Source organism: Diaphorina citri, unplaced genomic scaffold (genome assembly GCF_000475195.1).
Source record: "Diaphorina citri unplaced genomic scaffold, Diaci psyllid genome assembly version 1.1 scaffold555, whole genome shotgun sequence".
Lineage (NCBI taxonomy): Eukaryota > Metazoa > Arthropoda > Insecta > Hemiptera > Psyllidae > Diaphorina > Diaphorina citri.
This window is the reverse complement of record NW_007377989.1, coordinates 206,313-231,198: the sequence shown is the minus strand read 5'-3', so window position 1 is coordinate 231,198 and position 24,886 is coordinate 206,313. Positions and strand designations below refer to the sequence as shown.

Genomic DNA, 24,886 nt, shown 5'->3' with positions numbered 1-24,886 from the left:
CTTTAGTTTTCGGCCCAAGGCGATCAAACTTTGCAGAGAGGTTCTTTATAGAATATTGATCAAAATTATTTAGGGCGAAAATTTTGAAAAAATTTGAGAATGTTCAGTCTTCCGTGGACTTTAGTTTTCGGCCCAAGGCGATCAAACTTTGCAGAGAGGTTCTTTATAGAATATTGATCAAAAGTTGAGAAAGAACACAGGATAGGAGGAAGCCAGCCGTTCCGGGAACGAATCTTATCTCTTTAGGATAAAGTTCGTCCCAGACGGAATTAATCCCGCGACCTAGCACTTACAGAAATCTGTTAATGAATTTTGAATTAATTAGCGTATTTCACAATATTTGTGTTCAATTTTCCGTGATCATCTCATCACTTGACCTGTCTATTACTCGAGTGATTAAGGAAGTTAGCTTGTTTCATCAAAAATTTAGGATTTATTTTATTTTCAGTCTCTTTAGGATAAAGTTCGTCCCAGACGGAATTAATCCCGCGACCTAGCACTTACAGAAATCTGTTCATGAATTTTGAATTATTATTAATTATGTAGCGTATTTCACAATATTTGTGTTCAATTTTCCGTCATCATCTCATCACTTGACCTGTCTATTACTCGAGTGATTAAGGAAGTTAGCTTGTTTCATCAAAAATTTAGGATTTATTTTATTTTCAATTATAATGAGATAATATTATCTTATGAAGATTCTTTTCTAAATAATTATTTGCATTTATTTACTATAATATTATTTTATTGAATTTTATTTCACAGATCGAGAACCTCGTGAGTGTGGTGATCCCACTGCGTGACGTACAAACTATCTATCAAGTGGACAAGGACATGGAATCCAAATCCGTCGAGATTGTACTTCATCCGAAGCAATACTTTGGCTGTGATGCTACCACGACCTATGTGTTCATCGTGGAGAAGGATGTAGAATTGTTGTACAAGAAACTAGAGGATTTCCTTGCCAAACATAGACTGGCAGCGTAAGTAAAACCATCGTGCCTTCATCCTTCGATTTCGGGACGATAAGACCACCGCTGTTACAGTTCCGTCTATCAAACATACTACGTAGCCAAAGTTAAAGGCAGCGTAATGGAGCAGTTGCAAAGGGGTAAAAATTATAAATAAATGGTCGATTCCTATGTCAAAAGTTGGGAAAAATCCAAATCCGAGGTCAAAACTCCGAAAAAATAACTGTAAAAGGTCGAAAATTCAGTTTTTATTTTCCGTTCAAATATGTGTGACGTCAGACTTTACGCAGTTGTTTTTTCGTCCGTTAGGTAGCGCCACTATGCAAGCGCGCTAGCGGAGGAGCACCAGAGTTCAAGAAAAATACTGACCTGTATAAATCACATGGGTGATGTCAAAGAAAATCTTTGACACTGTGTTAACTCTCGGTGGTAAAATATAAAGGGACTTTATAATAAGACTATGGGACTTTGACCTGATTTTTCTTCTTTGAATTCTTTGTAACTTCTCCCTGAATCTTGTGCTTGTTCACAGCTGTACTTCAATTCATTTCTTGACGCCAGCAAAGCTCACACTCTCATGAAACAGCTGTCTGATATCAAAATAAAAGAGTAAGTACAAACATTGGCGCTTCTCGCCACGACATTTTATGATTTTTTTCTCTTCAGTCTGCAGGCTAAACGGCTCCGAGAGAAGAAGTTATCTCAGAGTAGCATATCGAGCAGTACATCCAGTGAGACTGCGGAACAAATACAGGGTCCTCTGTTGAATCTGTTCAAACCGGACGTGGGCATCGAGACCCGGTCCAAGGAGGAGGTGAAGAATAAACAGTGGGAGCTTCACTTCAATAGATACAAGAGAGGTGAGAATTCCAAAAAACAACGAAACAAACACTTCTGGAAAACAAAATGGAATAAATTTGAACCTTGAACTCTGATGTCGGCTTGGCTTGGGTATTCTTTTTGTAGCTATCACGTCACCATAGCTACAAAATCCGCAAGAACAGTGAAACAGGTCTTTTTTAAAAGCATTTAATTCGGCCTATGTATGCAGGGTGTCTACCAGACTGGAAAACCGGGAAAACCGGGAAAAGTCAGGGAATTTCATGGAGACTGGAAAAGTCAGATCGTATTTCTATTTTATGATTTTTTTTTCTCTTCAGTCTGCAAGCTAAACGGCTCCGAGAGAAGAAGTTATCTCAGAGTAGCATATCGAGTAGTACATCCAGTGAGACTGCGGAACAAATACAGGGTCCTCTGTTGAATCTGTTCAAGCCGGACGTGGGCATCGAGACCCGGTCCAAGGAGGAGGTGAAGAATAAACAGTGGGAGCTTCACTTCAATAGATACAAGAGAGGTGAGACTTGTAGATTGTTCGCTCTCGGGACGACTTGCTTTCTCCTATCCTATCTTCCTTCTCTCTTCGATTGCGGGACGAGCAGTTTCAGAAAAAAAAAAAAAATACATATCCGTACTTCTCTTATTAATGGATTGGATGGGTCGATTCACAAAGCCTCTTCGCCACAGCCCATCGTTATACCTCCCATTATTTTCACAGACCACACGAGTATTTTTATTTTATTTAAATAAAATATTTTGTTTTATCCCAGGTGTATCCATGTACAGAACAGCCGAGATGACCAATCTGATTCTCCGCGGTGTACCAGACGCCAAGCGACGCGAAATCTGGCTTACCTGCTCTGGCGCGCTCAATGAAATGCTACGCGACCCTGATCTGTACGCGGCTATGCGACGCCGAGTCCAGAATGAGCGGCCTAATTCTAACCTGTCCCTGTCCTGTGATGAGATTGAGCGAGATCTACACCGGTCTCTGCCCGAACACCCTGCATTCCAGTGTGAAATAGGTATGTCTGTTCTGAAATACACCCCACACCACTGATCTGTCAGACACCTGTAACTACTGACTTCAGGACCCCTACGCAATTCATCATGGCCGACACTGGAAACCTACTCCATTTTCGCTTAACACCTTAGTGCTCGGGTCACACTCGGAACGGCTGGCTTTCTCCTATCCCCAGCCAGCCTAGATAGCTTGGAGGGTAGCGCGTCTGCCTTGTAAGCACTTGGCCGTATGTTCGATTTCCACCAGGGACGGATTTTATCCTGAACGGATAATATTATTTTTCGATTTATATTATTATTAACAGTTTCATAGCCCAGAGCTATAGCATTTGTTTACATGAAATTAACAAAATTACACCAAAATTTGGTACAGAATAAAATACAACGGTTAATGTTCTTTCTCGGAACGGCTGGCTTTCTCCTACCCTGTCTTCCTTCTCTCTTCGATTTCGGGACGATTAGACCTTAGCAGTTCCCTTTTTTTTAAAAAAAATAATAATAATAACTAATTTTTCTTATTTCTACCGTTTTGGTTTCCAGGAATCAACGCCTTGCGTCGTGTACTCACCGCCTACGCCGCCAAGAATCCACAAATAGGATACTGTCAGGCCATGAACATTGTCACCAGTGTATTTCTTATCTATACTTCGGAACAAGAGGCGTTCTGGTTGCTCGTATGTCTGTGTGAAAGTCTACTGCCTGACTATTACAATACCAAAGTAGTAGGAGCACTAGTAGATCAAGGTAAGTAAAAAATTGACCATCGAAAATTTTACCCGATTACATTACTTTCCTTCCTATAGGATAAGAAAATAGAAACAGGTCGAATAATAATGAAAAAAATCTAATCATCGTTATCATCTAATAATATGACGAAGAAAAAAGTCAATCTCCTGCATATCAGAGCATTACTAAGAGTTTTCTGTTAACCCTTATTAAATTGTGTTAACCCTTTCCATTTAGGACACAAAATAATAGTAGGTAATTCTGTAAAAACACACACACACACACACACACACACACACACACACAGTCATTCATTCGAAGCTACTCAGTTGTCCTCACGAAGAGGCTGAGTACAACTCAAACTCTAAGCACAGAGTGGAGAGTGGTAAAAGCGACTTTTTGCCAGGATTTTTTCCCGGCTCATGATTTGATGGGTCTAATGTGACACCTACTTGGCCATGGAGGTTGCTTCATTGGTTGTTCCATTGTTTGTTTCAGTGACCTTAATTCTAGAGCTGGGTAAAATCTCCAACGATTTCATCGCCAGTAGAACCTCACGTCTTTCAGATTCTGAAAACAGGTCTTTTAAAACCATTTAATTCGGCCTATATATGTGCACTTGGTCTAAAAATGAAGTAATAAATGAATGAACACCGGCGTTTCATCACCGTTTTTATTTTGTATTGAATCTAATTCGAGTTTTTTCATTGCACCGCGGCCCGGGAATACTTTTGTTCTATCTATTTAAAACAAATCTCTGCAAATTTGATCGTACCGCGGCGCGGTTCAGGAACACTTTTGATCTATTTAAAAGGAACCTCTGCAAAAATTTGAGAGCATTGAGCCGAAAGCTCAAATCCTGAGAAACGCGAACTCTTTTCGAGCTTTTTCAAAATTTTGGCCGTAAAAAACAGTCGAACCGTTTTTTTCCTCGAACTTCGGCTCAAGGGCACTTGACTTTTGATCCATTTAACACATTCTATACTTATACTTACCAGATATTTCATTTACTCTGTTATTTTTGACAGGTGTGATGAATGATCTGATCGAGGAATATCTGCCCAACTTACACGAGAAGTTACAGAACATGGGAATGATACGAATGATATCTCTGTCCTGGTTCCTCACCATATTTCTCAGGTATCTAATAATATTTCATCACACCTAATAGTAGAGCTTATTTTTACTGCTCTCTTTACTCCAGCAGTAGGCTACTACTATTATTGTGGTTAAATTCTCGAATTAATTTGAGGATAAAGTTCAATACATTGATCGGCTGGGATTAAACCCATGCCCTCCTGTTTAAAAGGAGATGCTACTTTGAAATTGATAGAAGGTTGAAGGAATTCAGATTCAGTATTTTCAGCAGACACGAAAAACTGGGAATGCTAACTTGGCCTTAATTTTCTGATCTCACCAGTGCACTTGGTGTAAAAATTAAGTAATAAATGAATGAACACCGGCGTTTCATCAGCGTTTTTATTTTGTATTGAATCTAATTCGAGTTTTTTCATTGCACCGCGCCCGGGAATACTTTTGTTCTATCTATTTAAAACAAATCTCTGCAAATTTGATCGCACCGCGGCGCGGTTCAGGAACACTTTTGATCTATTTAAAAGGAACCTCTGCAAAAATTTGAGAGCATTGAACCGAAAGGTTAAATCCTGAGAAACGCGAACTCTTTTCGAGCTTTTTCAAAATTTTGGCCGTAAAAAACAGTCGAACCGTTTTTTCCTCGAACTTCGGCTCAAGGGCACTTGACTTTTGATCCATTTAGCACATTCTATACTTACTCGATGAGATGTTTTATATATTGAGTTGATTGTTTTAAATACATATTTATCTTTTACTTACTCCATATTTCATATTTTACTCTGTTATTTTTGACAGGTGTGATGAATGATCTGATCGAGGAATATCTGCCCAACCTACACGAGAAGTTACAGAACATGGGAATGATACGAATGATATCTCTGTCCTGGTTCCTCACCATATTTCTCAGGTAATAATAATAGAGCTTATTTTACTGCCCTCTTTACTCCAGCAGTAGGCTACTACTATTATTGTGGTTAAATTCTCGAATTAATTTGAGAATAAAGTTCAATAGATCGATCGGCTGGGATTAAACCCATGCCCTCCTGTTTAAAAGAAGATGCTACTTTGAAATTGGGAGAAGGTTGAAGGAATTCAGATTCAGTATTTTCAGCAGACACGAAAAACTGGGAATGCTAACTTGGCCTTAATTTTCTGATCTCACCACTTTTATAGGCCGAAATTTTGGATAGTAAATTGGCCTTTTTTTTATTTTTCATTTGTGTTTTTGTTGGGGTTCAATTCTACTCACTCATTCTCTAATGATAAATACGATATTCTAATCTAATTTAATTCTAATTTAAGATATCTAATTCTATTCTATTCATCTTTTTCCTTCGCCTCCCTCCAGTGTATTCCCATTCTCCTGCGCCCTGAACGTGATCGACTGCTTCTTTTACGACGGCGCCAAGATCCTGTTCCAAGTGGCCCTGGCCGTCCTCAGCTCGACGGAATCCACCCTGACCAAATGTCGGGACGACGGGGAAGCGATGCAGGCCCTGAGCGATTTCCTGAGCGGAATCTACAACGCTGATGATCCGCTGACGGTTCCGATGAAAGATGGCAAACCAGTGGGTCGAACGATGAGTGTTCAGAATTTACTCAACTATGCTTATGGGTGAGTTTACTCCTGCAGACACAATATCCATCATTTCAGACGGTTCTGAAGGGTAAACGGCTTAGTTCCCTTAGAACGGCACGATTAGTTAAGTGGTGTCTTGTATTGTACTCGTATTTCGATTGCAAATATTTGGTTGTGGTGTTGACCCTGCACCAAAATGGCAAGCATTGTGTCTTTTATCGTCCATCTAATGAGGGGCACAACAGATACCACACGATTTTAATGTGGCGGTTGTTTCGTTGCCAAAAAAAGGACAATTAAAAAAAGTCGGACGGTTTCTGGCCTTGTTAGCAAGATATAAGGCAAGTAAACTAAGTTTGAAAGATTGACAGTTTGCCCTGTATGTATTCTTCCAGCAAAATTGTGTAATAATTCCCTGGTTTTTTTTTTTTTTTTTTTTTTTTTTTTTTTTTCGCTTTAACTTGTTGCCAAAAAATAAAAAGGACAATAAAAAAAGTCGGACGGTTTCTGGCCTTGTTAGCAAGATGTAAGGCAAGTAAACCAAGTTTGAAAGATTGACAGTTTGCCCTGTATGTATTCTTCCAGCAAAATTGTGTAATGATTCCCTCCCTGGTTTATTTCTGTCCTCAGTGAATATTCTCAATTGAACAACCTCCGTATTGAACATCTGAGGCATAAGAACCGACTCAAAGTGGTGCATAAGCTGGAAGATGGGAACGGAAAGAATGTCATCCGAAGTATGAACAGTGGCTACTTCAAAGAAGAAGAACTACAGGTAATGTACTGACAGAACGAAATGAAGTGCAAAGTTTCAATTTTAACTCGACAATTTTGCACTAAATAAAAACAATGAGTTAGTCTTCATCTACTGCATGGCCCCTTTGTATTGCAACAAATTTTCTGAAATCAGCTAATTAGAATAGAATAGAATATACCCTGTTTATACTGCCAGAATGACACTGAAAAGTCCCTTTACTCCCGCAGTCTAAACAAGGTCTCATGTATTTGGTACAAAATAGGTGTATTTTTTATAAATTAAAACCTTGCTTAAATTTATGTATAAAAAAAAGATTAAGTAATTACTAGCCGATTCAGTTTTCTCTAAGCAAGGTGAGCCTAGAAAAGTGCCTTCTGTCGAGATACCCTCTCATACAATTTGTTAAATCTCTGCTTTTAACATTGGGAAGGCCGCCACTGATTGCTACTCATTCGAAGTTTCTATCTGAAAACTCAAATGAGTGCAAGCGAATTCTAACCACAGAGCTGAAAAAATAGCTATTTATTCTTATGCCTTTTTTTGGCTACTACAACAACAACCAACAACAACAACTGTTTATGAAATGAACATGGGAAATAAACAAAGTACCTTTATTCTATTATATTCTCTCCTAATGTTGCAGGGTCTCCTCAACTACATCAAGGAAGAGCTGCTCTACTACAAGCGCTACAACACGGGCTACGACGTGACGCAAAAACCCTACGAGGCGTACAAGATAGACTACGCCATGTTCAAGAGCATAATGTTCATCCTATCACCCTGGTGTCAACATGGGAAACCCATCACCCTGGTGTATGACTGATAGAAGAGTTATTTTCTCTATTTTGTCATCACCTTTCGGCTACAGCTGAAGCCGCTACAACAACTATAAAACAACTTTTTTTACTTTCTCAATTTGTTACAGAAACGCATCCAGTCACCCACCCACCAAGTGCCTCCTCATCCAGTCCCCTAGAAGTCACTCAAAATCCCCTCCAGGAATCTCCCCTCCAGTCCAGTTCAACTGAAACCACCAAACCAGACAGTTCAACTAAAAACAACAATAGGTCCACTGGAACTAGTAGTTCAGATAATTCAACTAACTCAGATAAATCTAACACGAACAGTGAAAATAGATTACGACAGAATCAATCTACTGCTGATAACTCGAGAAGTGCAACTAAATCAGTCAGTCCCACCAAATCAACAGACCTTCTACAGCCCAGCAATACAACTAAAATCAGTCCCACTAACTCAAGCAGTCCCACTAACTCAGGACTTAAACCAGGGAGTTCCAGCCCTTCCAAATCAATCTCCAGTTACGAGGAGGAAGAAAAGAACTGGTCTATAACCGTGGAGAATTTCATAGCTACAGCCCACACTTGTGAGCTAATCAACGAGGTATTCAGCAAGAAATCCGGCCTAGATATTTGCCTCCTGGATCATAGCTATAGGAGTAAGACACCGTTTAGTAATAGAGGTCTTAGTGTTGATGTGTAATCAGATAGCACTGTGAAGGTGTGTCCACGCATATTAGATGGCCGTTGTTCGACCGTCGATCGATGTGAATTTATTGTGAATCGATATGGATCGACGACCGGTCGACTATTTGTGGACAGTGGACACACCTGTAAACCGCCCACACAATCAATACTATTATCAATCTGTCAATATACTGTAAAAATATTAACAGAATACAAGTATTGTTAATAGGACCTATTGATGTGTGGGTGGTGTCAGACTAGTGATAATGCGCTTGGTCTGCAGAAGATCCCGGGTTCGATGCCCATCATGGACGAAAAAATTGCACTCGTTCGTCGATTTGTAAACTTTTCAGTGGGTTTCATTCTGATGTTCTCGTGTTGACCCTGCACCCAAGTTGAAAGTATTATGTCTCGTCCATCTGATGAGAGACATACTACGGGATGGACATGCTACCACACAGACAGAGTCAAAGTGGTTTCGAACTTTTTTTTTATACAGGCATTAAAGGTTACCACCAACTTGTTACTTGTTTTATCTAAATATTTAATGTTGATAATAACAAGAAGATATTTTTCTAACTCCATGTTTTTGTACCTATTAGAATTAAACAATAGAGCTCTGGATGTTGGGCAATGGATAATGCCACAGGCATGAAATGCCTCCGTGGTGCAGTAAGGCGCTCGCCTGCTAAATAGGGCGTGAGTTCAATCCCAACCGAGGTGTGAAATTCAATGGATTTTGCAAATGCTTTATCTTTAAACTGCTAGCGTAGGATTGAGAAGTCCCTTTTTGCTAGCAGTTTCTATACGTGTAAATTTTTGGGATGGGTACTAAAGCTACTTTCACACGTATACGCTATACGGTTTCGTTCGTTATTTTCGGCATGATTCAGAATATTTCAGCTAAATAATAATGAAAAATTTTGACCCGATTACATTACTTTCCTTCCTATAGGATAAGGAAAGTAAAAAGGTAAAGATAATAAAAAACTAATAATAATAAAAAAAACTTAAATTAACTTACGCCCTATGAAAAGCTACAATGAGGAAGTAGCTATACAAACTTGATGTACATATGTCTTCACCAGCTGAGGGCACTGAACTCTACACATCAGTCTGGTAATATCTAGGGTCTGCAGTTCCTTAGTAGGCGTCCATAACGGCGACCATGGACCATTTACCCTTGCCGAGACCATCGATCATCGTAGGAAAAATACACAGCTTTGTAAAACACTTGTGAACTAATCAACGAGGTATTCAGCAAGAAATCCGGCCTAGATATTTGCCTCCTGGATCATAGCTATAGGAGCAAAACACCGTTCAGTAATAGAGGACTTAGTGTTGATGTGTGAATTCTGTGACCCAGGTAACACTTTTCCGTCACTTTCTGGTGCAGACGTAAAACACTTGTGAGCTAATCAACGAGGTATTCAGCAAGAAATCCGGCCTAGATATTTGCCTCCTGGATCATAGCTATAGGAGCAAAACACCGTTCAGTAATAGAGGACTTAGTGTTGATGTGTGAATTCTGTGACCAGATAAGGCGGATTTCACATCTAGACTTCAACTTGTAGTATACGGCAGTGATGGCATTTCATGTTGATGGCTACATAGTCTTATGGGCCTGTTCACACTTGAACTTTAAGTTTAAGACTATGTAGCTATCAACATGAAAACTGCCGTATACTTCAAGTTGCAGTCTAGATGTGAAATCCACCTAACATTGATTGATTCCGTGACTTTCTGATGCAGAAAACACTTGTGAGCTAATAAACGAGGTATTCAGCAAGAAATCCGGCCTAGATATTTGCCTCCTGGATCATAGCTATAAGAGCAAGACACTGTTTAGTAATAGAGGTCTTAGTGTTGATGTGTAATCAGATAGCACTGTGAAGGTGTGTCCACAGTCCACGCATATTAGACGACCGTTGTTCGACCGTCGATCGATGTGAATTTATTGTGAATCGATATGGATCGACGGCTGGTCGACTATGTGTGAACAGTGGACACACCTGTAAACCGCCCACACAATCAATACTATTATCAATCTGTCAATATACTGTAAAAATATTGACAGAATACAAGTATAGTTAAAAGGACCTATTGATGTGTGGGTGGTGTCAGACTAGTGATAATGCGCTTGGTATGCAGAAGATCCCGGGTTCGATGCCCATCATCGACGAAAAAATTGCACTCGTTAGTCGATTTGTAAACTTTTCAATGGGTTTCATTCTGATGTTCTCGTGTTGACCCTGCACCCAAGTTGAAAGTATTATGTCTCGTCCATCTGATGAGAGACATACTACGGGCATGGGAAACATGATGAGAACAATCATCTGTTCCTCGACATGAGAGAGGACTTAGCCGGGAGAATATTCCGAGTAAGTGGTTGGGGAAATGAGCATTTCTAGACATACCAAAGGCCTTTTTGGAGGTATAAAAAAGCTTGTAACTCCATTTTGGAATTACAGAAAGTAGGTAAAGAACAGAGGGAAAAAATCCATTGTTGGACTTGCAAACAGCTTTTGACACAGTAAGGTAAGAAAAAAGGGCCATTCTTGGGAGACTATTCCGAGTCAGTGGAGGAACAATGATCATTATTTTTTCATATGTCTCAAATCCATTTAACTGCGTTTAGACGGTACAAAAAGTGAGGACCACAGGGAAAAATCAATTGTTGGACTTGCAAACAGCTTTTGACACAGAAATTTTTCTCATGTCCATTTGATCTGCTCAAACGGTTAGTCTGATTTTGATTAAATTAAACATCGCTGCCGCGCCGGCTTAAAAACCGGTTTAACTTTTTTCCAGTTCATGGACACGGATGAGGATGAGGCTCTCAACTTGAAGGAGGTGGTAGATGTGTTAGCAATGACCTGCGCCGCCGAGGAAAGTCTACGGCTCAAGTTTCTGTACACCCTTCATCTGCCGCCCCTCCTTACACATGATGATATCAAGTACTCCGTGCCTGTAGGTGAGTGGTCCTTGTCCTTTGAATTTGATTGCATCCCCCTATGAAGGTATGTCCACACATAGTCGATGGCGATCGATCGACCATAGATATGAATTTATTGTGAATCGACGATGTGGATCGAAATAAGATACACCTTCAGAACTCACAAAAGATCTTACCAGGTCGTAGTGACATAAGAATAGCCGATGACCCTACAGTCGTAATAACATGGGGCTTTAATATAGGCGATGGCCCTACTTACACTAAACAGACTCAACTCATCTTCTTCTTCTTCTTCTTCTTCTTCTTCTTCTTCTTCTTCTTCTTCTTCTTCTCTTCTTTTTCTTCGCCTTTTCCCATGTACAGACGGGGCTTTTTTTTAAATTTAAACAGGTCTTAAATATTTTTCCCTAAAATGTAATTTTATTACCTATGAAATATATAAGACCTTGCTTAGACTGCGAGAGTTCAGTCCTATGCTGGTAGTATAAAGAAGGTATATTCTGTTCTATTCTACAGACAGGATCGGCTTTTTTTGTCAGCCCCTCAATCAGCCTTAAATAGGATGATTAAAGTCCCCCAGCCAGACTAAAACAGCCTCAACTCATACCCTTCTGTCATATTTCAGGCGAGAGCAGTGCTACTGAGGCGCAGGAAGCGTGCGACTTTTTCGACGCAGAATTGAACGCGGTAATATTTAATGTTGATAATAACAAGAAGATATTTTTCTAACTCCATGTTTTTGTACCTATTAGAAGTAAACAATAGAGCTCTGGATGTTGGGCAATGGATAATGCCTCCGTGGTGCAGTAAGGCGCTCGCCTGCTAAATAGGGCGTGAGTTCAATCCCAACCGAGGTGTGAAATTCAATGGATTTTACCCGTCTTTTTGATGATTTGACCATGTAATAGTAGAGCTCTAAGAATTCGGTGGTGAAAAGCGGCTCAGACAAAACTGCCTGTCTTCGTGGCGTAGTGGTGAAAACACTCTCCTCGTAAACAGGAGGGCGTTAGTTCAATCCCAGTCGAGGTTTGTGTTTTTTTTTTCTTTTTTTTTTAGATTTGACCACAGAGTAATAGGCATCTAAGGGCTATTTGGGGAAAAGTGCCTCAGACAACGGTCTGCTTTGGGGCGTAGGTACTCGCCTGGTAAACAGTAGGACGTGGGTTCAATCCCAGCCAAAGTATGGCGTTTTATCCACACTTTTTTTTGTATTTGATTTGACCACAGAGTAGAAAGAGCTCTCCTTAGCTTTAAGGGTTAGGTGGTAGAAACTGCCCCATGCATTAATCTTTGCCTTCCATTCAAGAGTCTATTCTTCTAATGTATCTTCCAATTAGGTTTGTAATTTTAAGGTCTTTAAGTCTAAGATTTATTTTACATGCAATTTGAAGTTTTATTCTAGAAATATTTATTTATCTATTGAGATTTAAAAGCTGTTATAAATTGTACGTTATATTATAACATATTCAGTAGGACGTGGGTTCAATCCCAGCCAAAGTATGGCGTTTTAACCACACTTTATTTTCTTTTTAATTTGATTTGACCACAGAATAGAAAGAGCTCTCCTTAGCTTTAAGGGTTAGGTGGTAGAAACTGCCCCAGGCATTAATCTAGCCTTCCATTCAAGAGTCTATTCTTCTTATGTATCTTCCAATTAGGTATGTAATTTTAAGGTCTTTAAGTCTAAGATTTATTTTACTTGCAATTTGAAGTTTTATTCTAGAAATATTTATTTATCTATTGAGATTTAAAAGCTGTTATAAATTGTACGTTATATTATAACATATTTTATATTTTTACCATTTTTTGTCCAACGGGGGTTATTTTTTATTATTATTATTTTTTTTTTAGTTCAATTATAAATGTTTTATCTTTAGACCGCTAGCTTAGGATTGAGAAGTCCCTTTTTGCTAGCAGTTTCTATACGTGTAAATTTTTGGGATAGGTACTAAGGCTACTTTCACACGTATACGCTATACGGTTTCGTTCGTTATTTTCAGCATAATTCAGAATATTTCAGCTAAATAATAACGAAAAATTTTGACCCGATTACATTACTTTCCTTCCTATAGGATAAGGAAAGTAAAAAGGTAAAGATAATAAAAAACTAATAATAATAAAAAACCTAAATTAACTTACGCCCTATGAAAAGTTACAATGAGGAAGTAGCTATACAAACTTGATGTATGATGTATGTCTTCACCAGCTGAGGGCACTGAACTCTACACATCAGTCTGGTAATATCTAGGGTCTACAGTTCCTTAGTAGGCGTCCATAACGGCGACCATGGACCATTTACCCTTGCCGAGACCATCGATCATCGTAGAAAAAATACACAGCTTAATTTCTTGAGTTTTTTTTTACTTTCTATTATTTTTTTTAAGATGAGTGTTCCACCGCCGAGTGAGTGTCGGTACTATGGTCCAGGCTCCGTTGAGGAGGACGTTTCTATTCATGAGCATGGTTTGTTTATTTGCTCTCAGGTCGGTACTAGGCGAGGGTCGATGGTCCGTTCTCCATTGTGGCCGCGCACTTGCTGTAGTATAAATTGACTTTAAGGAGGGTACACACGTTGGGATGTTTCCTACGATCAGGTCTTAAGCGTGAATACTAGGCTGGACAGCTTTAGCTTTAGGCCTGCCACACACACTCAGACCGCCTGACACCTAGGGTGGACGATTTCTCCGCCACACGTTCAGACGTTCTGAGCGTGTGTGGCGGACATAAGGCCTTTCTCACATTACACGCGTAGTCGCCTGCACAACCAAACCTATGAAAATGGTATCGAACCATAGAGTCTATAAAGGGTCTCTATCTCTCTATCATCATTATGGGTTTGGTTTTGTAGGCGACTACGCGTAAACGCGCGACTCACACTCCACGCGTAAACGCGCGACTTTAAGTAGCGCGTTTACGCGTGCAAGAGTAGGCGGTCAAGAATTAAACAAATTCAAATTAAATATAAAGTATTTCCGAAAAATGGCCTGCGGCGCATTCCTCCTCTTATTTCTTGACGTTCTACATATTTGAAACATTGTTAGGATTATTGAGATATTGGGAAAAATCCTACAATGCTACAGTGAGCACCAAAGTTGTGATATAATAACACAAGGAAACTGCAGTTACATTTTACATTTACATAGTAAACTGTAGACCTCTCTACAGTGAATTGGTAGTGTGTTTCTAGCTTTAGAATACCCCTCAGAACTCCAGGGTTTATACCTACGCAAAAGTAGGTAAAGAACAGAGGGAAAAAATCCATTGTTGGACTTGCAAACAGCTTTTGACACGGTAAGGTAAGAAAAAAGGGCCATTCTTAGGAGACTATTCCGAGTCAGTGGAGGAACAATGATCATTATTTTTTCATATGTGTCAAATCCTTTTAACTGCGTTTAGACGGTACAAAAAGTGAGGACCACAGGGAAAAATCCATTGTTGGACTTGCAAACTGCTTTTGACACAGAAATTTTTCTCATGTCCATTTGATCTGCTCATACGGTTAGTCTGATTTTGATTAAATTAAACATCGCTGCCGCGCCGGCTTAAAAACTGGTTTAACTTTTTTCCAGTTCATGGACACGGATGAGGATGAGGCTCTCAACTTGAAGGAGGTGGTAGATGTGTTAGCCATGACGTGCGCCGCCGAGGAAAGTCTACGGCTCAAGTTTCTGTACACCCTTCATCTGCCGCCCCTCCTAACACATGATGATATCAAGTACTCCGTGCCTGTAGGTGAGTGGTCCTTGTCCTTTGAATTTGATTGCATCCCCTTATGAAGGTATGTCCACACATAGTCGATGGCGATCGATCGACCATAGATGTGAATTTATTGTGAATCGACGATGTGGATCGATGTATGGATATACCTTCAGAACTCACAAAAGATCTTACCAGGTCGTAATGACATAAGTATAGCCGATGACCCTACGGTCGTAATAACATGGGGCTTTAATATAGGCGATGGCCCTACTTACACTAAACAGACTCATCTTCTTCTCCTCTTCTTTTTCTTCGCCTTTTCCCATGTACAGACGGGGCTTTTTTTTAATTTAAACAGGTCTTGAATATTTTTCCCTAAAATCTAATTTTATTACCTATGATCCTATGAAATACATAAGGCCTTGTTTAGACTGCGAGAGTTCAGTCCTATGCTGGTAGTATAAACAAGGTATATTCTATTCTATTCTACAGACAGGATCGGCTTTTTTTTGTCAGCCCCTCAATCAGCCTTAAATAGGGTGATTAAAGTCCCCCAGCCAGACTAAAACAGCCTCAGCTCATACCCTTCTGTCATATTTCAGGCGAGAGCAGTGCTACTGAGGCGCAGGAAGCGTGCGACTTTTTCGACGCAGAATTGAACGCGGAACAAACGCATCATCCTGAGAACCTCTCGCTTCTGCGTAACATATTCTTCTCCCCCGACACCAAACTTCTGCCGCCCATGAAACAGCCTCATTTCATCTCCCTGTGGAAAACCCTGCATCGCATTCTCATCTCGAACGACAAGGAAGAGCAGGAGATTTCGCAGCAGCTGAATAAAATGGGTGAGCGAAGAATGTAAATAAATAATAATGAAAAAATCTAATCATAGTTATCATCTAATAATATGAAGAAGAAAAAAGTCAATCTCCTGCATATCAGAGCATTACTAAGAGTTTTGTGTTAACCCTTAACCCTTATTGAATTGTGTTAACCCTTACCATTTAGGACACAAAATAAGTAATAGTAGGTAATTCTGTAAAAAAAAACACACACACACAGTCATTCATTCGAAGCTACTCAGTTGTCCTCACGAAGAGGCTGAGTACAACTCAAACTCTAAGCACAGAGTGGTAAAAGCTACTTTTTGCCAGGATTTTTTCTCGGCTCATGATTTGATGGGCCTAATGTGACACCTACTTGGCCATGGAGGTTGCTTCATTGGTTGTTCCTTTGTTTGTTTCAGTGACCTTAATTCTAGAGCTGGGTAAAATCTCCAACGATTTCATCGCCAGTAGAACCTCACGTCTTTCAGACTCTGAAACCCCGCCTCAGGTGAGTAGATTTGTAGTAAACTGTAGACCTCTCTACAGTGAATTGGTAGTGTGTTTCTAGCTTTAGAATACCCCTCAGAACTCCAGGGTTTATACCTACGCGACCTGGAAAAGTCATGGAATCTGTAAATCGGCCAAAAAGTCATGGAATTTGCCACCTGACCGGGTGGCAAATTCCAAGAATTAAATAAATTCAAATTAAATATAAAGTATTTCCGAAAAATGGCCTGCGGCGCATTCCTCCTCTTATTTCTTGACGTTCTACATATTTGAAACATATTTTATTTAATTGAAGGGGTAATCTTACTGTTTTTGAAGTACCCCAATTTCTGAAAATTTTCTGGAATAGTCATGGAATTTCATTCCGGGAAAACCCTGATTACTCACTTCGTTGTATCAAATGTTTCAGAGTCCCTCCAAACCCTCCTCCCTCCCACCGCCTCTCGAGGTCTCCGCCAATAGGAGTGCCGTATCTTCTCGACCAATCAGCGAGTTGGATGCTGTACAAATCCACGCCCCCACGTCTACCTACAGTACGCCCAGACATGGTGGTAAGGGCAAGACGAGAGAGCGGGGGTCCAAACCTAGCCCGTCTAGAGAGAAAGGTCAGTCTACTCATCATAATCATCATTACTCATCAGTTTGGCTAGGGGACGTTAAACTAGTTCGTGTCTAGCTGTAGGTCTGTGGGACTATAAACAGGGAGGAGAACAGCTAGAGAGTACACTAGTTCGTGTCTAGCTGTGGGTCTATAAACAGGGAAGAGAACAGCTAACCCTAACCAACCTAGCTGGCAGTTTTCAAAGAGTTCTCTATGCTTTTAAAGGATAAGCACAAGTCCTCTCGATCGATGGTTGACAGTAGTTCCTTGTCAAGCCAATTAAACTTAGCTAGAGACCATCACCTCGGTATATGGCAGCAAAAAAAAAAAAAAAAAAAAAAAATCCTAAAAGCTACTTTTTGCCAGGATTTTTTCTCGGCTCATGATTTGATGGGCCTAATGTGACACCTACTTGGCCATGGAGGTTGCTTCATTGGTTGTTCCTTTGTTTGTTTCAGTGACCTTAATTCTAGAGCTGGGTAAAATCTCCAACGATTTCATCGCCAGTAGAACCTCACGTCTTTCAGACTCTGAAACCCCGCCTCAGGTGAGTAGATTTGTAGTAAACTGTAGACCTCTCTACAGTGAATTGGTAGTGTGTTTCTAGCTTTAGAATACCCCTCAGAACTCCAGGGTTTATACCTACGCCTTTAAGGAGGGTACACACGTTGGGATGTTTCCTACGATCAGGTCTTAAGCGTGAGCACTAGGCTGGACAGCTTTAGCTTTAGGCCTGCCACACACGCTCAGACCTAGGGTGGACGATTTCTCCGCCACACGTTCTGAGCGTGTGTGGCGGACATAAGGCCTTTCTCACATTACACGCGTAGTGGCCTGCACAACCAAACCTATGAAAATGGTATCGAACCATAGAGTCTATAAAGGGTCTCTATCAACATTATGGGTTTGGTTTTGTACCTACTCTTGTAGGCGACTACGCGCTACTTAAAGTCGCGCGTTTACGCGTGGAGTGTGAGGCCAGCCTAAGGCCAGCCATTCACTATCAGGTACGCCTGAAATGCGGACCTGATCAGGTGTCCTCCGATAGTGAGTGGCTAATCTAAGTCTACTCCAACTTTGTCTCAAGATCAAACGATGGACCCTGGTGTACCTTGACAGTATATCTGTATAATGACTATGATGATTTAGGAGATCATCATACTATTCTGTGGCGCTAAGTTATAACTACTTGGCCATATCGAAGCTCTAACTACATAGCTATATCTGTCTGGCCTTGAAGTCAGAAAATATAAAGCAAACGATAAATTGCCTAAGGCCAGCCATTCACTATCAGGTACGGCTGAAATGCGGACCTGATCAGGTGTCCTCCGATAGTGAGTGGCTGATCTAAGTCTACTCCACCTTTGTCTCATGATCAAACGATGAACCCTGGTGTACCTTAACAGTATATCTGTATAATGACTATGATGATTTAGGAGATCATCATACTATTCTGTGGCGCTAAGTTATAACTACTTGGCCATATCGAAGCTCTAACTACATAGCTATATCTGTCTGGCCTTGAAGTCAGAAAATATAAAGCAAACGATAAATTATTCACGAAACCAATTGAGACGAAATTTTGTTGTTCGAACTCGATTATACAGGGTTCACGGAAAGCTGGTTCCCTTATCTGTTCCCCAACCCCCACTCTTTTGGTAAAAGAAAATTTTGTAAAACCTGGTAGTACTGTAGGTAGGTTTGAATTTGAACTCTAATTTTGGCCCTGACTATTGGGCCGGCCACTATCAGGTAGACCTGACAGGTCCGCCTGGTTTTATTTAATTGAAGGGGTAATCTTACTGTTTTTGAAGTACCCCAATTTCTGAAAATTTTCTGGAATAGTCACGGAATTCCATTCCGGGAAAACCCTGATTACTCACTTCGTTTTATCAAATGTTTCAGAGTCCCTCCAAACCCTCCTCCCTCCCACCGCCTCTCGAGGTCTCCACCAATAGGAGTGCCGTATCTTCTCGACCAATGAGCGAGCTAGATGCTGTACAAATCCACGCCCCCACGTCTACCTACAGTACGCCCAGACATGGTGGTAAGGGCAAGACGAGAGAGCGGGGGTCCAAACCTAGCCCGTCTAGAGAGAAAGGTCAGTCTACTCATCATAATCATCATTACTCATCAGTTTGGCTAGGGGACGTTAAACTAGTTCGTGTCTAGCTGTAGGTCTGTGGGACTATAAACAGGGAGGAGAACAGCTAACCCTAACCAGCCTAGCTGGCAGTTTTCAAAGGGTTCTCTCTGCTTTTAAAGGATAAGCACAAGTCCTTTCGAGTGAGGACTAAAGGGAGGCTTGAGATATGGACTGAACAGGTGTTTACACGTTCAAACTGGGTTTGTGCAAACCGGGTTTGACGTAAAAATCTTTGACAAGTTGAAGATTTTTTTGGTCTGCGCAAACGTTTGTGCAAACCATCAAACTAGTGTTTACACGCTCAAACTTTCATCAAACTTGAACGGCAGTCCGGACTGCAGTGCAGTGCGGGACTGCAGTCCGGGACTGAGCGTCTAAACGGCCCTTTAGAGACCATCACCCTGGTGTATGGCTGATAAAAGAGTTATTTTCTCTATTTTGTCATCACCTTTCGGCTACAGCTGAAGCCGCTACAACAACAATAAAACCACTTTTTTTACTTTCTCTATTTGTTACAGAAACGCATCCAGTCACCCACCCACCAAGTGCCTCCCCATTTAGTCCCCCAGAAGTCACTCAAAATCCCCTCCAGGAATCTCCCCTCCAGTCCAGTTCAACTGAAACCACCAAACCAGACAGTTCAACTAAAAACAACAATAGGTCCACTGGAACTAGTAGTTCAGATAATTCAACTAACTCAAATAAATCTAACACGAACAGTGAAAATAGATTACGACAGAATCAATCTACTGCTGATAACTCGAGAAATGCAACTAAATCAGTCAGTCCCACCAAATCAACGGACCTTCTACAGCCCAGCAATACCACTAAAACCAGTCCCACTAAATCAACAGACCTTCTACAGCCTAAGTTGACTAGTCCCACTAATTCTAGCGGTCCCACTAACTCAAGCAGTCCCACTAACTCAGGACTTAAACCAGGGAGCTCCAGCCCTTCCAAATCAATCTCCAGTTACGAGGAAGAAGAAAAGAACTGGTCTATAACCGTGGAGAATTTCATAGCTACAGCCCACACTTGTGAACTAATCAACGAGGTATTCAGCAAGAAATCCGGCCTAGATATTTGCCTCCTGGATCACAGCTATAGGAGCAAAACACCGTTCAGTAATAGAGGACTTAGTGTTGATGTGTGAATTCTGTGACCCAGGTAACACTTTTCCGTCACTTACTATCAGGTAGACCTGACAGGTCCGCCTGTCACTTCATACCTGATAACTGATGAGCACACACACTGTCAGGTGGAACTGATTGAATTTCCATCAGTTATCAGGTATGTATCTTTCAGGTCGCCTGATTGCTGCCACACACTATCAGGAAGACCTGATCAGGCGTACCTGTCAGGTCTACCTGATAGTGAGTGGCTGGCTTTATTGTTAAAATAGGAACGTTAAGCAACGTGGTTTAATAGTCGAAATGGACTTTAGTCAGACCATATCTTTATGGCCTCAGCTCTCAGCTGATCCAATGAGGTATGGTAATTTAATTACTGCTCTTTTTTGCCTGCCTGCCTGCCTCCCTGCTTCTCTTCCTCCTTTATTAATAGCATAATGGCAAGATGTTATTTTTACCAAACCTGTTTATTTTACTTTACAGTAAGTGGGCTCTAGTGGATATTTTTTTTACTATCTATTGCTTTAAGTCTCAAATTTAGGTTGGTCGATTTTTGAACCGGGTCGAAAGCCCGTTACTCGCATAGAGGCATCAATTGGAGCTCCATTTTTTATTTGGTTTGGCCCTTAACCCTGTCTTCCTTGGTCCTTGTCTGTGTACCTCGGTCTGGTTTCGCGTTTAATTTTTTCTTTATTTTGCATAACTTTTAGTCTATATTTTGGCTTTAATTGTTCTTTCTTTTGCACAAAATTCACCGTATCACCCCACATTTTAGCTTTAATCAGGTACTTTCTATTTTTCTTCTTTTGCATAAATTTTACTCTATTTTTTAGCTTCAATTTTTTTTTTTCTTCTTTGTTATTAATTTTTTCTTTCTATATTTGAGCTTTCTTTTTTTCTTTTGCATAAAATTTACTCCGTATTTTAGATTTAATTTTGCATACATTTTACACCCTATATTTTAGCTTCAATTTTGCATAAAGTCCCCCATATTTCAGCTTTTATTTTTTGCATACATAAATGTTACCCCATATTTCTGCTTTAATTTTGCGTAAATTTTACCCTATATTTTAGCTTCAATTTTTCTTTCTTCCTTTGCATAAATTTCTCTCAATTCAAGAATACGCACGCAAAGTGAGAAGCCACATAATCGTGTGTGTACTGATTCACCTATTGAAGTAAACTGTGTACCTGACTATTCCAGTCATCAGCCATCTTGTCACGTCCGTGTATTGTCATATTCGGTCCCTATACATTTGGGTTCCACTGCGAGGCTCTTCAGTTTACTCTTTAGAGTCTTTAGTATTTTCCTATCACTTGATTGTGGTAGACGTATTTCAGTTTGCTCCGTGGACTCAGGAAATTTTCTAGAATTTTTGCTTTGCCATGTGCTTTTAAATTTGATACATTTACGATAAATTTTGCCGAATTTACCGAGATTTCGTCCCGTGTAAGTGATTGTTTTGTTACTTTTTAACCGGTATTTTTTTCTGAATTTTGACGTTGTATTTTCTTGTTTTGTTTTTTATTAGGAGCTAAGTTTTTCAAGGGTTACCTAAATTTTTAAATAATCGAGTAAGTATCTGCAGGCAGAATTTCTGAGAGCCTATTTTTCTTGTCCTGCCATATCTTTATGTGTTGCACTCCTACACTTCAAGTTTTTTTGTTTACTAGTATTTTATAATTACATAATTGTATAGTTTTACGCTGCATCATTTCATTTCTTTATTCATCTTACACTATTTGATTTGCTTCTTCATGTCTTCATTATGCTTCTTCATGTAGGGATGTAAGGATTGTAGACGGATGGCTTGGTAGCTACCTCGTTTCTCCACTTTTCGGCGAAGTTGGTTAGTAGAAAGTAGGCTTAACATAAAAAAGAAGCCGGTTTCGTAGTCATCACACTGGCCTAGTAAAGAAGAAGTCCGGGTTCGATTCCCGGTAGAGTCGAAGACTTTTCCGATCTGTTATTATTATTTAGAATAATAGGTAGGTACTATCAAATTAATATCTGCCACGTACAATATAGGTAGGTACCCTCCCCCTGCACATTTAACTGACCATTTTTCCATCTTCAAATTTACAGGTGTCCCAGCTAAGTCCTATAGGACTTTCTATTACCCCCTGCTAGTTATTTAGATCCGGAAATCTCCAGTGAACATCCCGTCTACTGAAATCTTCAGTGGACATCTATTGAAATTTCCAGTAGAAATTCCATTTACTGAAATTTAGAAATCTTCAGCGGACATCCCTTGAAATATCCAGTAGTGACCATGTCGAACGCGTCAGACAATAACCAATCATTAGACAAGAGACCGCCTGCCTATTTGGTGCTACAGGATGGCTTTGTGCTGGAAGGCGTCAGCTGTGGCGCACCGCTTTCCTGTGATGGAGAAGTGGGTGAGTACCAAACCCGCAACCTAGCTCTTAAGGTGTGTCGACACGTAGTCGACCGGCCGCCGCGCAGGTGAATTTATGTTGTCGAGGCCGTGTGGACGGTTCAGATCGACGGCCGGTTGTCTATGTGTGGACACACCTTTACAAGGCAAACGCGATATCTAGGCTGACTAAACAAATTTTTAAATGGGTAATTATGCAGAAGTCACGTGTGTGGAAAAGAAAAGCTCCTTTTTGCGTTTAACCTAACCCTATAATAACACTGGTCACTGCTCGTTTGTGCCAGTTCCTTTGATAGCAAACTTCCACACACGTGACTTCTGCACAAGTACCCTTAAATACAGTAAACAAACTACTACATATAAAATATATTATAAATTAAAAATCCGTGGATTTTAAAACTGCAAAAATGCGGCGATTGGCGAACGAACTAGGTACTATTCTTAGGGTTAAAGCGCCTTGTAGGAAGAAGTACAAGAAAAAGTATGTAATATAGTACGGTCATGTAGATAAGCAAAATTTATCGCAAAAACCAATCCCATTTCTTATCTCGCTGTTTTATTTGTCTTTTAATGTCTCCTCACTGAAATAGGTACCTACATTATAACCTGTATATTACAGCCTGTAGGTACCTACTGTATGACATATATATGACAATAGAATATGATTAACTCATGGAAGACCCATAAATCACGTGTATTTTCTTTTCGGAAACGGTTTCCTTTTGAAACTAATGAACTAATCACTTGATATTATTATAGATCTTCGATGGTTGGAAATGGCCGATTAACATTTCCAATTCCATTTTTTTTTTTTTTTTTTTTTTTTTTTTTTTTTTTTTTGGTTCCGGTGGTACATATTTAAAACCCATTAAACTTGAGAGAGTAGAATACTCTCACCTACGCTACGGTTTAGAATACAGTTACACTCTAGAGTCTAGACTACAGTTACACGGTTTCATATGTTAAAAGCAATAAATAAAAGGACCCAAACCGGTTGAATAAATGCACTTACGCTAGTCTGCACCATGGATAGGTAGGGCTGTATTTAGGGAGGGGGGGGATTAAGTCCCTGCCCCTCGCCTCGGTCATTTAGGGGCCCCTAAATATAGTAATATACTAAAAATATCTGCCTATAATTTGGGGCATCCACCCCCCCCCCCCCCACTGTTTGGATTCTTGGGTCCTCTCGCTAAAATCCTGGATACCGCCCTGCGGCCCCCCCCCATTAGGTCACAGTTTGGATTCTTGGGCCCTCTCGCTAAAATCCTGGATACGGCCCTGTGGATAGGTACAAAACACGTGAATATACCTTGCTCAAACCAGGGCCGTTCATAGCCTAACCGGGCCACGGGGGTAAGCGTAGACGCGCGACTTTTAGTCGCTCTACGCCGATTGAAAATCCAAACCCATGGAAATGATAAAGGCCTCTCACACTGGAGTCGCGCGACTTAGGTCACCTAGACTACCCAGAGTGTGAGAGGTATGTATCACTTTTATAGGTTTGAATTTTCAGGTGACTGCGCGCTTTTAAAAATCGCGCGACTACGCTTCCCATATGCGGCAGGCCTTTTAACTAAACCTTGAGGTCCCCGGCCCTCAAATGGGTTTTGAAGCCCCCCTGTAAAAGGCCCTGAATATAGCCTTTCCCTACCTGGGCGCCCGGCCGAGGTGTGCAATTTAGTCCTTAATACATATAATTTGAGTATCTCTATGGGAGTATGGCTCTATGGGTAGAGATGAAAATAATGTGCTTTCTCAGCAGAAATGTCAACCCACACACTTCAATAAAGGATTGGTGCATTGGTGGAGTAGCAACTCATCGAATGTTAAATACCGGGTATAATGTGAAGAGATGGTCACTTTTTATTGTCAGTTGCTTGGACTGGGGTCTGCCGTCTGCTGGTGGTTCAATGAACTGTAGACCTCTGCAAGGAAAAAACTGGTAGGCCCAGGTGTTCAGCCACTTCAATTGGTTTCAGCCACATATCTATTGGTGTCATTTGTGTTGGTTTTGAGGGGCAATTGATTCTGAAACTCCGCCTCAGGTGAGTAGATTTATAGTAAACTGTAGAGGTCAGCTCCCATGGCGTAGTGGTCACTGCACTCGCCTTGCACGCGGGAGACCCGGGTTCGATTCCCGGCGGGGTCA

The 24,886-nt window shown here is 40.5% G+C and overlaps 1 protein-coding gene and 2 long non-coding RNA genes across 3 annotated transcripts in view; all 3 read left to right on the top strand.

Moving 5' to 3' along the window:
- The window catches only part of LOC103510068 (TBC1 domain family member 9), a 32,432-nt gene extending 12,041 nt beyond the window's left edge, over window positions 1–20,391 (top strand). The window contains exons 9-26 of the mRNA XM_026824232.1: window positions 766–983; window positions 1,638–1,831; window positions 2,579–2,833; window positions 3,372–3,575; window positions 4,586–4,697; window positions 6,001–6,267; window positions 6,862–7,006; window positions 7,632–7,778; window positions 10,782–10,853; window positions 11,284–11,446; window positions 12,054–12,115; window positions 14,998–15,160; window positions 15,730–15,972; window positions 16,374–16,462; window positions 16,871–17,125; window positions 17,487–17,609; window positions 18,968–19,163; window positions 19,727–20,391. Of these exons, the coding sequence (XP_026680033.1) occupies window positions 766–983; window positions 1,638–1,831; window positions 2,579–2,833; window positions 3,372–3,575; window positions 4,586–4,697; window positions 6,001–6,267; window positions 6,862–7,006; window positions 7,632–7,778; window positions 10,782–10,853; window positions 11,284–11,446; window positions 12,054–12,115; window positions 14,998–15,160; window positions 15,730–15,972; window positions 16,374–16,462; window positions 16,871–17,125; window positions 17,487–17,609; window positions 18,968–19,163; window positions 19,727–20,361 (3,543 nt within the window). The 3' untranslated portion in view covers window positions 20,362–20,391. The remainder of the gene's footprint in view (window positions 1–765; window positions 984–1,637; window positions 1,832–2,578; window positions 2,834–3,371; window positions 3,576–4,585; window positions 4,698–6,000; window positions 6,268–6,861; window positions 7,007–7,631; window positions 7,779–10,781; window positions 10,854–11,283; window positions 11,447–12,053; window positions 12,116–14,997; window positions 15,161–15,729; window positions 15,973–16,373; window positions 16,463–16,870; window positions 17,126–17,486; window positions 17,610–18,967; window positions 19,164–19,726) is intronic.
- On the top strand, window positions 7,893–10,647 carry LOC113467798. The gene is made up of 2 exons (XR_003391746.1): window positions 7,893–8,389; window positions 9,726–10,647. It is a non-coding gene; the product is annotated as an uncharacterized LOC113467798 (long non-coding RNA).
- A 1,206-nt stretch (window positions 20,392–21,597) lies between the features above and the next one.
- On the top strand, window positions 21,598–22,756 carry LOC113467797. The gene is made up of 2 exons (XR_003391745.1): window positions 21,598–21,913; window positions 22,425–22,756. It is a non-coding gene; the product is annotated as an uncharacterized LOC113467797 (long non-coding RNA).
- Window positions 22,757–24,886: the final 2,130 nt, after the last annotated feature.